General features: G+C 46.1%; 1 protein-coding gene across 4 annotated transcripts in view; it reads right to left on the reverse strand.

Annotated features, from left to right (window-relative positions):
- Positions 1-13565, reverse strand: part of SOCS7 (suppressor of cytokine signaling 7) — a 37381-nt gene extending 23816 nt beyond the window's left edge. The window contains exons 1-4 of one of the 4 annotated variants that reach the window (XM_045164805.1): positions 13432-13565; positions 10080-11682; positions 2692-2756; positions 24-128 (exon numbers count right to left, since the gene is read on the reverse strand). In XM_045164805.1, coding sequence (XP_045020740.1) covers positions 24-128; positions 2692-2756; positions 10080-11047 — 1138 coding nt within the window. In that variant the 5' untranslated portion in view covers positions 11048-11682; positions 13432-13565. Of the gene's footprint in view, positions 1-23; positions 129-2691; positions 2757-10079; positions 11683-13431 lie in introns of those variants that run through there. The other 3 variants (XM_045164802.1, XM_045164803.1, XM_045164804.1) reach the window with 3 other exon arrangements.
- Positions 13566-14769: the final 1204 nt, after the last annotated feature.

Here is a 14769-nt window from a genome sequence, read left to right on the forward strand (position 1 = left end):
AGGAAGAGGGGAGGAAACTATACCTAGGAGGCTGAGGCTTCTTCTTGGAGGAGGAGGGGGAGTTGGAGGGTGTGGAGAGGTCAGGCCCCGCTGAGAGATGTCCACGTCCACAAGTGACACTGTTTCACCTGAGGGATTCATGGAGCAAGCATGTTACAGCAGCACCTTGCCCAAAGCCAAGGCCAGGAAGCAAAAGGAGGCAGAGAGCAAGCAAGGGACGCCAGAGGTCCATGGCTCTCAGAAAGTTCAAAATCTAATGCTCCCACGGCTGGCCCCCCAGTCCAGACACCTGAGAAGTCAATTTTAAATTCCATTATTCCTTTACCCTGTTACAGATCAAGGATCTTTAAGACAAAATCATGGGATTGACAGTGGAAAAGCCACTATCGCTGGCTCTGCCACTGAGGATATAACCTTGAACAAGGAGTCTTCTTTATTCAAATGGAACCCACATCATTTATTTTTACAGATTTGTGTATCAATTTTTGCCTCGGGGAGCAAGGCAAGCAACTTTTTACAAGCCCAAATGGACACGGACAGCAAGCACCATTAAAATATAAGAACTGTTAAGCTGAATCCAGATAAAGGTCCCAATGTTAGCCCCAACTTCTTCCTAAATGGGGTTTTCCACATTGAGATTTTCCAGAATAGTCACTCCTAAGAAGCCCAACCATTTCAGGTATCAACTAATTCCTAACAGCTGAGCCTACAAAGGCTGAAAAGTGCATTTACAACCCTGATAATTAATTACTTCCACAGTCAGGCAAAAGTCAGGTAAGCTTAGAGGAAGCTTCTTAATAGGAACTGGGGCGGGGAGAGGTACACACGGTTTCTCTTACTTTCCAGCACGTTATGCAGTTCTGTTCTCTACCACATTCACTCCTTCTTGCCACCCAGCACAGCTACCCTCTCTCCCCATGAATTACCAGAGAATGAAGGCTATTTTATCAACCTTCTGTTGAAGGTCGCAAAGAGTCAGTTTGTTTTGGTAGATCTTATCCACAAGTCAGAATTTGGGATTTCTCTAATTTGGCCCTTAGGGTGTTATTTCCAATACCTTTTTCTTTTGTAGGAAGCTGAATTAGCCCCTAGCTAGAATCTTAATGTTTCCCAGTTAAGAAAATGAGGTAACAAATATTTCTAAAAGACCAGAAACTGGACATTCAGAATCTAATACAGTTTGTGGTGTTTTTTTTTTTTTTCCTCCAACGAAGGTCTTGAACACTAAGATAAGCAGAAAAGCTCTTCCGAAAGTCATCAGTGGAACTTCTAGGAATTCATCACACAGCTTAATTACTGAGGGCCTAGCTGCCCAGGGCTTCCCCTGTGGCTCAGCTGGTAAAGAATCTGCCTGCAATGTGGGAGACTTGGGTTCCATCCCTGGGTAGGGAAGATCCCCTGGAGAAAGGAAAGGTTACCCACTCCAGTATTCTGGCCTAAAGAATTCCATGGACAGTCCATGAGGTCTCAAAGAATCAGACAGGAATGAGCGACTTTCACTTTCACTTTAGCGGCCCAGAGCAATGCAATGAGCCCAGGTTTCCGGAAGGGTCAGAGAGGTCTAGCTTGTAGGTAGTATAGCACTTAAAGGAAATAATTCAAGAGAGCTAAGGTTCTTTGAAATAAGAACATGGGACCTGAAACTACAAATGTGGGTTTCATTACTTTAAAAGGGAAACAACTACTAACTAGAAAGACATTCTGCTACAGGGTAAGATCCTTTAATTCCTTGCTTGGGCTAAGAACAGAGGTCCTCCTTCTCCACTAGTGCCTATTACGGGCACCAAACTCACCTGTTCTGACAGTTCACAGCCGTCTACTCAGTAATGGGGGTTCTACTAGACTGTTGAACATTTTCCTGAAAATGTCCAGTCCCAGATCATAATTCTTGTAATCATCTTTTTCAAGGGACACAATATCCAAAAGAGTTTGAAACTAGGATTTGGGTTAAAGGATTCTCGGCCACACCCAGTGAGGAGCACTCAGTTTCTGAAACTCGAGGCTGGGTGCTCCAGATGTCCTTTTCTACAGCTCATTCAAGCAGAAACTCCACACCTGACTCACAGAACAAAAGGTTTCCCTCTCAGAAAAAGCTCCCCTTCAAAGAAGAAGGTGAAAGGATATTTGACCACTTTCTTACTTTAGCAACTGTGTTCCCTGCTGCATGAGGAGAGACTTAAATTAGATCCAATAAGAACTCTTAACAGCTGCAAGAACTGTTAGCTCCCAAAATGGGTAAGACAAGAGTTCATGTGATTCCCCTTTGCCCAAAGTCTTTAAAAATAGACCAGATCATCGTGGATCATGTTTATTAGATAATCCATGAACTCCCTTTGGAAGCAGGCACAGGAACTGTATGACTTCCAGAGTCCTTTATGTGCTATGAGCCTATAAATTTGTATTTCCTACTTTTAATTTATATGTGATGACCCTGAACTAAAGCCTGCATAACTGCCAGGGCCACCTAATTACCAGCAAGCAGTCTCTACCTCAAACTATAAAGCATCCAAAGTTAAGAACACATTCCACAACTTAAAAATAGCGTCACCCCAAACCCAGCAGGCAGGGAATGAAGAAAATAACTGCAGACATGCCTGCAGCTCCCTCTGCGATGCATCTGCAAGTGTTTCCTGACATGTCTCAGAACAGTCCTGCTTTTAGATGCTAGAGAAGAAGAAACAGATCACCTACCTGTGAACAGCGGGCTGAAGGAGACTGGAGAAAAGGCACTTTGAGTTCTTGTCAACCTGGGTTTCCTGAGGGGCAAGAGAACACAGAGAATGAGGCGGAGAATGTACACACATGCATTTAAATCACTGCAGTGCTCAATCCCAGATGCACTGAAAAATAAAGCAAACCCGAGTCACTGTCAACCACGCTTTTGTAATAAAGACTAAAATTTAAAGAGGGAAAAATAATTAAGGCGATTCCTTAGATAGATTTGGCTACAGAATTCACCAGCCTACAAAGCAATAAGAAATCTCTTTGGAGCTTTCCACACCCATTACCTTAAAAGAGTAAAACATCTTGAGTGGTAATTAGTAAGTCCATTTCTAGAGGAAGGAATTCAGATGCAGAGTTGATTCTCACAGGAAAGCCAAGAAAAAGGCTCTTGATCTGAACAGGTGCCACTTCAGAGCACCAGCTTTCCCTCTGGGCCTGCTCTTAGGAGCAGGAGATCCCAAAGTGAACCAGGCAAGATTTTTGGATTTGAGAACAGAACTACAGGATATACATGCAATCTTCAACCAGTAAGGCCTCTGATTTCTGCAAAATGCCCCCAAGCCATGGGTCAAAGCCAACAGCCAACAAAGGAGCCTCTTCAAGTTAAGATGCTCTGCCTGGCACCCAAAGAAGGTGCTGCCAGTCATGCCAGTCCCATCACCCCATGCCTGTTCTTGATGCTGCTCCCAAACCAGCTGGAAAACCCAGATCTCTGAAGACACACCAAAGGTACTTCACATTGCACCAATTTGAACTGGCTTTGGGTGAGAAATGAAATGAAAGGAATCCAAAAGACTGATAAAAGTCTTTCTGGCTAGGAATGTGCTAATCACCTCAGGATGACTGAACTGACTATAAGGGAACGAAGTGGAGGTGATGAAAATATGCTATATCTTGATTGTGGAAGAGGTTATGATTTTGACATCTGTCAAAATTAACAGAACTAACCAATAAAAAAAGGTGAATTTTAGGTGGTATATAAATTGTATCTCAATAAATCAGCCTTTAAAAAAAAAATCCACCGCCAAATTAAATGCCTGACTCCACGCCTTAGAGCTGGCTCACTTTCCAAAATTACTCTCACCCAAAGGTTTAAATAAAACTTCAACTGCACCAAGAGATGGGGAAAAGCAAAGAAAATCCAAAATGAAATCCTACTTTGAATTATTTGACTTTGGATGATCTTTATGCATTTATGTTTTAACACAGATGTCTGTGCTTCTCAGAACTCACTTCAAACAGAATTTCAAAACCATACTGTGAAGACCTTACTCAGAAATAGCTGAGATGCTGGATTCCCTTTCCTGACCCATCTCACACCCCCTCTGTAGCCGCCTCCATGCTGAGACTTGAGAAGTCTAAGGACGGTGCCGACTGTGAACGCCCCGCCCACAGCACACACAGGAGAGGTGGCTGCATCAGAAAAAGACAGGCGCACACACAGTCCCTCTATTTATAAAAGTTGCTTGTGGCAGTCTGCAGCTTAGTCCCAACACTCCAGAGGTCTGGGATGGAAAACAAATTCCACTGGACATTAACTTTAAGACTGAAGAGTGTCCAAGCTGATTTCTATTCGGTAACTTGCGGATACAACATTAAACTCAGCAAGCAGAAACCTGAAGCACTGGCCTCTCAGAGGGTTCACACCTCAGCCATTTGGCTGGTTGCCTCTTTTCAAAGAAAGCTGCAATGCTTTGCCATCTGCCCATGCTGAGGACGAAGCTCCTCGGTGCCAAGCGCTGAAGAACAGCAGCACCCAATGCACACATCCTGCCGAGGCCTCCTCACTCCAGCTCATCTTCTCCCCATCCCCGACATTTTGAAGAAGAAAATCACAGTTTCTAGGATCTAGAAAAAGAAATATATATGACTCTAAACCCAGGCAGAGCCATTTGAGCATCTCAGAATGGTTTTTGTCGGACAAATAAGGAAGCTTAGAGAGGTAGAAGGTCTAAGAGGCTGAAAGGCCAGTAACAAATATGAGTGCTTCCTTCTCTCTTTGGGGAGATATTGTCTAACTAAAAATCCAAAGCAGTTTCTGTCTCAAGGATCCTGAGAGCATTCTAATGGCAGTCATTCATGGAAAGACCAATCTAGACAACTATAAAAAACAAAGCAAGGCAATGATTAACATAAAATTGAGGATGGTGGTCACATGGGGGAGGGGGGGAGTTGTAATCAGGAAGCTACACTCAGGGGTCTTCAAAGATATTGATAACATGTTATTTGTTAAGCTTAGTGATGGTTACCTAAATATACATTTCATTATTATTATAGTATATACATTTTATAAATTTCTTTTTGTATATCTGAAACATTTAAAATGATAATCATTCTAAGCTAGATATGCTGTTTTTTGGAAAGCAACAAGAATGATATGGCTCCAGGTAAAATTTTTAACTAACCCTTCTATACGACATTCCCATATTCTTCTTCTGCTCCACAAATCACCTTGACAAGCATTAGGGTACAAAGTTAAGCCACTGTAACTCTGCCAGTGGACTACTTGCATCTTAGCAGCAGAAAGACCTGAAGGGTGATGTTGGGTAGGACTGGTGGGCTATGCCTCAGGTGGCAAGCGGAAGACCTTAGGTCTTCTCTGCGGCTAGCTATGCTTTGTGTCAGCTATGCACTGCTTGTGCTGCAGGTAACAAAGACATAGGATGTCTCTGTCCACTTCCACTCTGCAAATTACTAATTAAATGGCAACAGATCTGTGGGATAAAAGGAGTTAAAAACATTAGACTAGACAGGTTGACAACACACTGATATAACTACTGGCCACTTTTCAAATTCCTTGAAACCTAAAATACAAACAATGACATAGTAATGCTCTTTCTCTCTTGTCCATAAATCCCCTCTACAGTGTCCTAAGACTTACACATGTCCTTTGCTAACTTTTAATGTAGGATCCAAGTATCAGGTTTTGCAGCCACAATTTACTTCTGCCCCTGTTAAAGCACACAGTGCCAAGTCAGCCAGCCTGTGCCATTTCCAACACATCACAAGCCAGTGTCTGTTCATGTGCTACAGGCACAAAAAGCATGTGCTCGTTTTTAGTTCCAATACACAGACATCTGTGCAACAAGGTCAGATCCAAAACTCCACCATAAACCAACTAAAGAACCTATGGAGGGAACTTCCAGGGAAAAGCCCAGAGGGGTAGCCCAAGGTCTAAAACCTTAGAAATGATGTCAGTGGGCAAAATGTAAAGGAGTAAAAGACACAAGACTCAAAGGGACAGAGATTTCTAAAGCCAGGTTGCTCATTCCAAAATAGAGCTGCCAACCACAACCACTTCATGGAAAAATAGTTGAAAAGATCAACAGAATACGGACCCAAAACCTAAACACAAAGGCAGACCCTCTTCACCACACCATAAAATCATTTTTCTCTCAGTATGTCATGCTCTTTCTCAAAAAGACTCTCTCAGACCTGAAGACCCAAGAAAACAGAGAAAAGGGTTTCTCATGTCTGCCAGGTCTATCCATGACAGCAGGGCCCCAAACTGATGCCAAGGCAGCCTTTCTTTCCAAAATTGTATCTTTTTTCCCAAACAAATAGATAGGAAACCACTACAAAACTGTTCTCCATTTTTCCACCTCACAACTATGAAGACTGCCAGCAATAGCCTCAATCGTTAAGTAGGATTAAAAAAAAAAAAAAAAAACAAACCTTGAGAAATGAACAAGGTACCCATTTTCAACCAAATGTGTATTATGGAATGCTTCAAAAAAAGTCAGGTTGAATGCTATTTCTCACCAAATACAAGGGAAGACAATCGCTAAACATATGTGAACCAGACAAGGGAACTTCACTGGTTTTCCTGAAATAGCAATCCTATATAACACCGAAGCCCACAGGCATCAAGCCCAGCTCTCTGAATTTCAACATATGTGTCTTACACAGCCTAGCCCAGTTCTCCAGAACAGAAACCTGATGAGCTGGTGAGCCCATGTATTCCTTCACTTCAAGAGTTCTCTAAGTTAACTCATACTAGACCTCAGGACCTAAGACTCAGTGTATCCAGGAAGGTCAACTTAGCAGACTCCAAAGCATGTGAAAGGAACTAAAGTCTTGCTTAATGTTAAAATATGAGGGACTTCCCTGGTGGTCCAGTGGCTAAGACTGCAGGTGGCCTGGGTTCAATCCCTGGTCAAGGAACTAGATTCTTGTGTCCCGCAACTAAAGATAGCAGCCAAATAAATAAATATATATATATTTTAATATGGAAACTGTTAAGTCTTGTAAAATGATCATGGGGGACTTCCCTTGTGGTTCAGTAAGACTCTGTGCTTCCACCGCAGGGGGTGCAGGTTAGTTTCTCTGGTCAAGGAACTAAGATCCTGCATGCCATGCAGCGCTGCCAAAAAAAACAAAATTTAAAATAATTGTACGAGGGCTTCCCTGGTGGTCCAATGGTTGGGAGGCGGCCTGCTACTGCAGGGAACACAGGTTCAATCCCTGCTCTGAGAAGATCCCATATACCCTGAGGCGAATACTGACTCAGTGCTCCCGAGTCCACAAGCCACAACCACTGAAGCCTAGAGGCTGTGCTCCGGAACAAGAGAGGCCACAGCAATGAGAAGCCTGTGCACTGCAACAAAGAGTGGCCCCCACTCACTGAAACTAGAGAAGGCTCGTGCACAGCAAGAGAGACACAGCACAGCCAAAAAAAAAAAAGATTGTTGGAGATACTTTCTCGTGACAGCTGTGGGAAAGGCAAATACTGAGAAGAGCAAAGAGAATCATGCCTAGAGGTTACTGAAAAATCCCCAAATTATACAGCAAAGACTGCAGAGACTCATAATTAACTCCAACCAACAATAAGAAGCCAGGCATACACCTTCTGGCAAAGGGCTGACATTTCTCATGGCTTCCAGGTCCTACCAATCGAAACAAGAGAACAAGCTAAAAATCCAAACTTATCCTTCCTCCCAACAGGGCAGACTTACTGAGGTGTAGAGCCACAGAAATCACAACTACCCTGGCCAGACTTATCAAGTTTCTCACAGCTGCAAGACTGCCAGCAAGACTGGCACATAGTAAGCTATGGAAAAGCTAACGAGAAAATCTAACAGTACCAAATCCTAAGCATTTTTTAAAACTTCACCAGTTCTATTTTACTACCTCTCCTCCAAAGGCAAAAAATATTCCATCTCAATTTCTCTTGTCTTCACTCTATTCCTATAAGGTCAGGAACAAGACAGGAATCACTCCCATTTTACAGATTAAAAAAGGAGGGAAGCATGAAGAAAACAAAATCGGGCTGCATCTCACAGGTGATGTTGGAGTCCTACATGGAATCCAGATGTTCACATTCTCTGTACAACATGCTGCCTCTTAACAGCAGTCAACCAAACGTTCATACATGAATACCTAGCTCTTCTCCAATTCATCAGAAAAAGTTCTTGGACCAAGAAATGTAATTCTCCAGTGCCCTGAACTAAGCTTCTTTGCAGAGCTACAGACCAATTTGCTCTGCAGGAGAAATCGGTATTGTGCTTAGCGTGAGGGTTGGTGACAGAGCAGCCAATGACCATTAAATTCTGCTTCCAAAGGCAAAAAACCGTATAATGTTATATGCCTTTTCCTGTTCCTAATCTATTAGATGTTGCAGCTAATTTCACGCCACACCTCATATTTGGTGTCTCTGGAATCTTAGACCAAGTCCTGGTCAATATGGAACAAAGGCAGGACAAACCACAAGAAAATTAGCAATCTACCCTAGGTCATTACCCACAGCTCCAATCCTGCCCTGCCCCCAGCAAATGAAAATTTCATCTACACCGCTAAGTGGAGCATCGAATGAAGAGCCTACCAGAAAAAAGCCGCTTCAGCAGCCACATGCTTTTTCAGACCTGAGCTCCCAGCGTGAGTTTATTGGGAGGCAAATGGTGAAACATACATTTACCTGAAGGGACAACACGCCTCAACTTACTGGTTTCTTCAGGGAGTTTAGGTTTTGTCTGATCCCAAGATGAGACCCTGGCAAGCTGCTCAGAAAAGGCAACAAAATCAAACTGACCAGGAATTTCCTGGAGGTCCGGTGATTAGGACTCCACACTTCCACTGCAGGGAACACAGGTTCCATCCCTGAGTCAAGGAACTAAGGTTCCCCAGGCCATGCGGCCAACAAGAATAACAAAAAAGTGATCCCATACTTTCCTCTTGGAGTAAAAGTTCCTTTGAAAGGAGAAGTCCATGGATGAGTGATTTTCAGTCCAGATCATATGAGGGAGTTTTTTTTTAATTCAAATCTTGGGGCCGTCTGATCTTTTCCCAAAGCTCCCCACATGATTCTGGTGCACAGTAAAATTCTCAATTTGTCTACCTGTTTTTCAGCCTTGGGTTGTGGCTACTGGTGCATCTTATGAGCTGCACCAAAACCAATTCCAAACGTTCTAAGAACCCATTCAGCAGTGCAAACCACAATGGCAGTTACCACAAGAGAAAATCTAACACTGGATGTCAGAGAGCTGTCTGCACTTCAGAAATGCAGAAAAAAAATCTATGTCTAAGTTTGGAATTTTCATCAACTGGGGTAGAATTCATGTACAGGTGGCCCAGTGGTATAGAATCTGCCTGCCAATGCAGGAGATGCAAGAGATGCAGTTTCGACCCCTGGGTGGGGAAGATCCCCTGGAGCAGGAAATGGCAACCCATGCCAGTATTCTTGCCTGGAGAATTCCATGAACAGAGGAGCCTGGTGGGTCGCAGAGTCAGACAGGACTGAGTATGCATGCACATCATACTTAGAATTCTCATACAGGTTTGAGAACAAGGCTATTTTCTATTCTCACAGTGGTTAGCACACAGGCTTGAGATATCAAGAATTTCTAAGCAACCAATCAAGAACATTAAAATTTTGACTAGAGATGCCCAGTTGACTGCTGGCCTACAACTACACAAGTTTGTCACATCATTTGCATGCATGAGTGTGAAGGGGGGTGCTGGTACACAGAAAGAATAAGCAAGGTGGTCAAACTCAAACTTTCTGCCCCAAAGGCCACACCTTTCCAGCAAGCTTCCTGCCAGGGGTAATGGTAGACACATATCTTGAAAAAACTTTAAAAGCTGGGCCAGGGTGGGGTGGTTTCAAATCATCGCCCAACCAGAGAGATGCTAACCAGCTGAAAAGTGGGGGTGGGGGTGGGGGGGGAGTGAAGGCTGCTCCCACAAACAGCTCTGACCTTTTGGGCGATATTACCACCTTTAGCCCCAAGTCTCTGCCTCCTGATGAAGGCCACATGTTAAGAACTGTCAGGATCTTTTTTTAGCAGTAGAATAAAAGGGAAATGAAAAGAGAAAAGGAAGTTTGTCAGCCAACCCTAATGCCCGCGAGCCGGTCTCACCTCCCCGCGTCCAACTCCCGGCCCGCAGAGCCGCCCATGTCTGTCAGGCTCGCAGCTGAAGCAGCCAGCTCTCCAGAAGGCCTCTTGCCGGCCCCATCCCCACCGCCAGAGCCACCGTTGCAGCTCTTCGTGCGGAAGAGGCGACTGAGGCGGATTTTGAGGGAGCCCTTCCGAGAAAGGCCGGCGAGTGGCCGGAGGGGCCCAGGAGGCGGCGGCGGCGGGGGAGGCTGCTGCGGCTGCTCCCCTCGACTCAAGCGCCCGGGAGGGACCAAGTCCTGCATCGGGAAGGGCACCGGGGGTAATTCAGGGCCGGGGGGCTGCAGTAGAAGCCGGCCGCCCCCTCCTCCTCCGCGGCCCGGGCTGCTGAGCTCCTCTTCCGAGCAGCTGTTAGTCTCCAAGCTCTCTGCCTCCGACTCCAAGCCCTCCAGGACCAGCAGCGCGTCGCTCGTTTCCGTGGGGTCCTCCCCGGCCTGCGGGGCGGCAGCAGGCGGCTGGGGCTGCGGAGGGGGCGGCTGCGGGGGACACGGGCACGGGCAGCAACCCCCGCCGACCGTCTTGACCCCCGGCCCAGCCGGCTGCCCGAGCCCCAGAGCGGCCAACTGCGCCTCTAGTCCAGCCGCCGGGCCCCAGGTCCGCTCGAGCGCCAACCCCGGCGGCAGGGCCTTGGGGTCCAGCGCACAGCGGTGCCGGGGACACAGCAGTTCCGAGGGTCCCGGCTCCTGGGCCGCCTCCGCGTCCTCCTCCTCCGGCGGCCGACCCACGTTGCGGAACACCATCAGCTGAGGCGGCCTGGAGCCCCGCGGGCCGGGCCGCGCGAGGAAGGGTGGCGGCGCGGGGCCATGGCCCGGGGGCGGCGGCGGCGGGCCTGGCTCGGGGGCCGCCTCTCCATAGCCGAGCAGGCGGCTCAGGACGCGGTACGAAGCGGCCGCCGCCGCCGCCTCGCCATCCCGGAGCTCGGCCCCCTGCATCGGGGAGAGGGAGGGCGGGCGGCTGGGAGCCGGGCTGGGGTGGGGACTAAGCCGGGCCCCGCCGGAGCCCCGCCCGCCGCGGCCCCCGGAGCGACAGCGCTAACGGCCGCCGCGGCCTCTGCCTCATAGAGGGGGCGGGGGGCGCGCGGAGCCCAGCGCGAGCCCAGGCCGCGCGTCGCCGCCACCGAGCACCACCCCCAGATGGCGTCACTTCCGGGAGATGGTGGTCACGCCCCCTCCCCCAGGACTTGCTCGCCCTGGCCTCTTCAGAGAGTGACGTTGCGCGAAGCCTGGGCCGCTATTGGTCGTGAGCTGCTTCTCGCCTGGCCTTTAGTCCTCAACCCGACCCTAGTTTTTCACTTCCCGGGCGCTCTGGGCGAAACCACCCCTTCGGGTGAGGGTAAGGTGGGATGGCCCTGGAAAGCCTGGTATCGTCCTGGGAGAGAGCCGCTGGCTTTGGGAGGACAATACCTCTGGCTCTGGTCCTACCTATGCAGCTTGCGACGTGTGACCGTGGCCGAGTCATTTGTTCATTGACTGTATCCCCCCCTTGGCATCCAGCGAATATTTGTAGAATGACACGTGAGGAATATGTTCTAGAGCCAGGGCTGTGGTGATAAATGTTGAACAGCCGACTGTTGGGAAAAAAGGGGAATATATGCATATATATGTACATAAATTTATCATAAATTGTACTGAAGTAAAGGATATGTAACACAGAATTTACAAATAATAATGCACATTTGCAAATTCTTTATAACCAATTTATTCTCACAGAATACTTTCATTGGTTTTTGCCAAACTCCTATATGGGTAGCCAAACTGGTTTCGATTGAGGGGAGGAATGTAATTGCGACAAGGTTATTGGTTGATGTCCTCTGTGTCCGTGTAAGAAAAAAATGAATAAACAAAGACGTCTTAACTGTCAATTATGGGAGCAACTTCCTTGCTGATCAGAAAACAGTTTTCAAATAACTGAAAGGATGTTTCCTCAAGCTTTGTCTATCCAAAACGTAATGGCTACAGACATAATACATTCATTTAAAATCTGAATTATTATTCTTCATCACTTTCTTAAATCTAGATAGAGAAAGAACAATAAATCAAGTCCCTTTCTGTAGTGTTTGCCAATTCTATGGTGCAAAGATTCCCACCAAGGCTGGTTTCAGTCTACCGTCCTGACTTTATTGAATACAGAGAATACTATTATGTGGTAGTTTCATATTATTTAGTAGAAACAGTAATACAAATAGCCTCAAGAGCATAGGTAAATAGTAATAGTAAGATTATTAAGAAGTGATGAGTTTGGGGAATTTATTACCTTTGTTTTTAATACATTTAATTATGTTTGTATGATTTGATTTTCAATAATTGGCTGTGTTTAACAACTGGCTTACAGAATTTCTGAAATTTTAACAATTGTCTTTCGCAACCCAGTCCCACATCACCACTACACTTCAGTTTTCTCATCTGCAAACTCAGGATAAGGATTGCTCCTTTGCTTACCTGCAAGCATGCTGTGAAGATCAAATAAAATCAAGCCTGTGTAGAGGAGGTGTGACCGGAGGCAGGGAGACCAGTTTCTATAATCATCCCATGAAGAGATGTTGAGGGATGCAAAGGATGAGGAGGAAGGATCATCTAGCAGTATTTAGCAACTTTACTACCTGAAGGTGCATTAGGGGGTCGATAGTCTAGCCATCTGCTCTGAGTTTTACAGCCAGAGAGACCTTTTAAAACTGAATATTCGCCAGTAACCTGTGATTATAACCCTCTGTGGTTTCCCATTGTTCTTAGGCTAAAGATAGAACTCCTTAAGGAGGCCTATGGAGTCCTGTGTGATCCGACCCCTGCTTCTCTGGCCTCATCTTCCACCAAGCTCCACCTTGTTCTCTCTGCCCTACAGTTCCAGGAGCCCCCTGGGTCAGGCTCACACACTTTATGGCCATCACATAAGTGATTCCCTTTTCTTGAAAGGCCTTTTCCCTCCGTTTTTTGCTTCCTACTCATCCTTCAAGTTAAACTTACTCCTTTCTACCTCAGGGAAATCTCCTTGCCTGGGTAATTCCTCTTCACTGAGTTCTAAGACTACTCTTTTGTTGCACTTAATTGCACAAGTGTGATTTGTCATCTGTCTGTGGAGTTATTTGATTTAAGTCTGTCTTCCCTACTAAACCATCAGCTCCGTGAGAGCAGGGGTCTAGTTTGCTTTTTGTCCATCATGGACTCTCCAGTGCCAAGGACTGCCTGGCACAGAGTAGGCCCTTGATACATGGAATGATTGTTCCATGCTTGTAAGAGACTCCTGATACAAATTGATCTCTGATTCTGCACAACAGAATTAATAACCTCCCTTGCCCATGAAAAAAACTGAAGTTACTTACCTAAGGTCACACAGTCCATAAAGGTGCAATGGAATTCAAAACCAGTTCTGATCCCAAAGAGTATATTTTCTACCCTCTCTCCCTCAGCTCCCTCTTAGGTGTCACTTAAGTTTCTGGAGAAAAGAAGAGAAATTGTTATAGGATCATAGAACACCAGAGGCCAAAGAAGACCATCCAAACAAGACCCCAGTCATTTCTGGAAAATTCTGGCTGGGGAACAGATTACCCCATCAATGCAAGGTCTTGAAGCTCTGCAGCACCCTCTGCTGTCCAGCTAATTTCTTGGCCCCAGAGGGAAGCCGGCCATGTCTGCCCCCTGGGTTATCTCCACCAGCCCAGAACACACAGAGGCCAGGGCAAGGAATGCTGCCTTTCTCCCTTTCCCTTAATATCCAGGCCTGTAGCCCAGTTCCTGGAAAAAATATCAAAAATTAAGTTCCAAGTAAAGGAAGTGGAGAAGGCAATGGCAACCCACTCCAGTGTTCTTGCCTGGAGAATCCCAGAGACGGTGGAGTCTATGGGGTTGCACAGAGTCGGACACAACTGAAGCGACTTAGCAGCAGCAAAGGAAGTGTATTTTTGTGTGAGTTGGATTTGTGTGAGTATGTTTTGGGTGGATTTTGTGTCCACAGATACCTTTTTCTTGAGGGCTATATAAGTTGTCTCTGCAGTGGTACAACCCTAGTTTTAAAGGTTTGCAAAGAACAACACAGAGAATCTAAACCAGTCTTGAGTTCACGCAGTCATTCAGCAACAGCTTCAGAAGTGCAGTGATGAGTGAAACAGGCATGGTCTCTGCCCCTCTGCAGTTTGCCATCTAGTTTGAGTCCTAGTCCTGCCACTTCCTGAACATATTACCAAGAGCAAATAATTGGTGTTTCATTTGTAAAAATAGGTCAATCCCCCCTTGATGGGGCTGTCGTAGGGATTAAATGAAAACTTGCAAATGCTACGTGCGTGTGTGCTAAGTCACCTCAGTCGTGTCAGACTCTTTGCAACCCTGTGGACTAGAGCCCACCAGGCAGGTCGGTTCTTTACCACTAGTGCCACCTGGGAAACAAATGCTATAGTGCTATACAGACATTATTTCTTTTTTTTTTCCTTTTTTTAAGGTTTATTTATTTTAATTGGAGGCTAATTACTTTACAATATTGTATTGGTTTTGCCATACATCAACATGAATCCACCACAGGTGTCCACGTGTTCCCCTTCCTGAACCCCCCTCCCACCTCCCTCCCCATACCATCCCTCTGGGGCATCCCAGTGCACTAGCCCCAAGCATCCTGTATCATGCATTGAACCTGGACTGGCAATTCATTTCATATATGATATTATACA

The sequence above is a fragment of the Bubalus bubalis genome, chromosome 3 (assembly GCF_019923935.1).
Source record: "Bubalus bubalis isolate 160015118507 breed Murrah chromosome 3, NDDB_SH_1, whole genome shotgun sequence".
Taxonomy (NCBI): domain Eukaryota; kingdom Metazoa; phylum Chordata; class Mammalia; order Artiodactyla; family Bovidae; genus Bubalus; species Bubalus bubalis.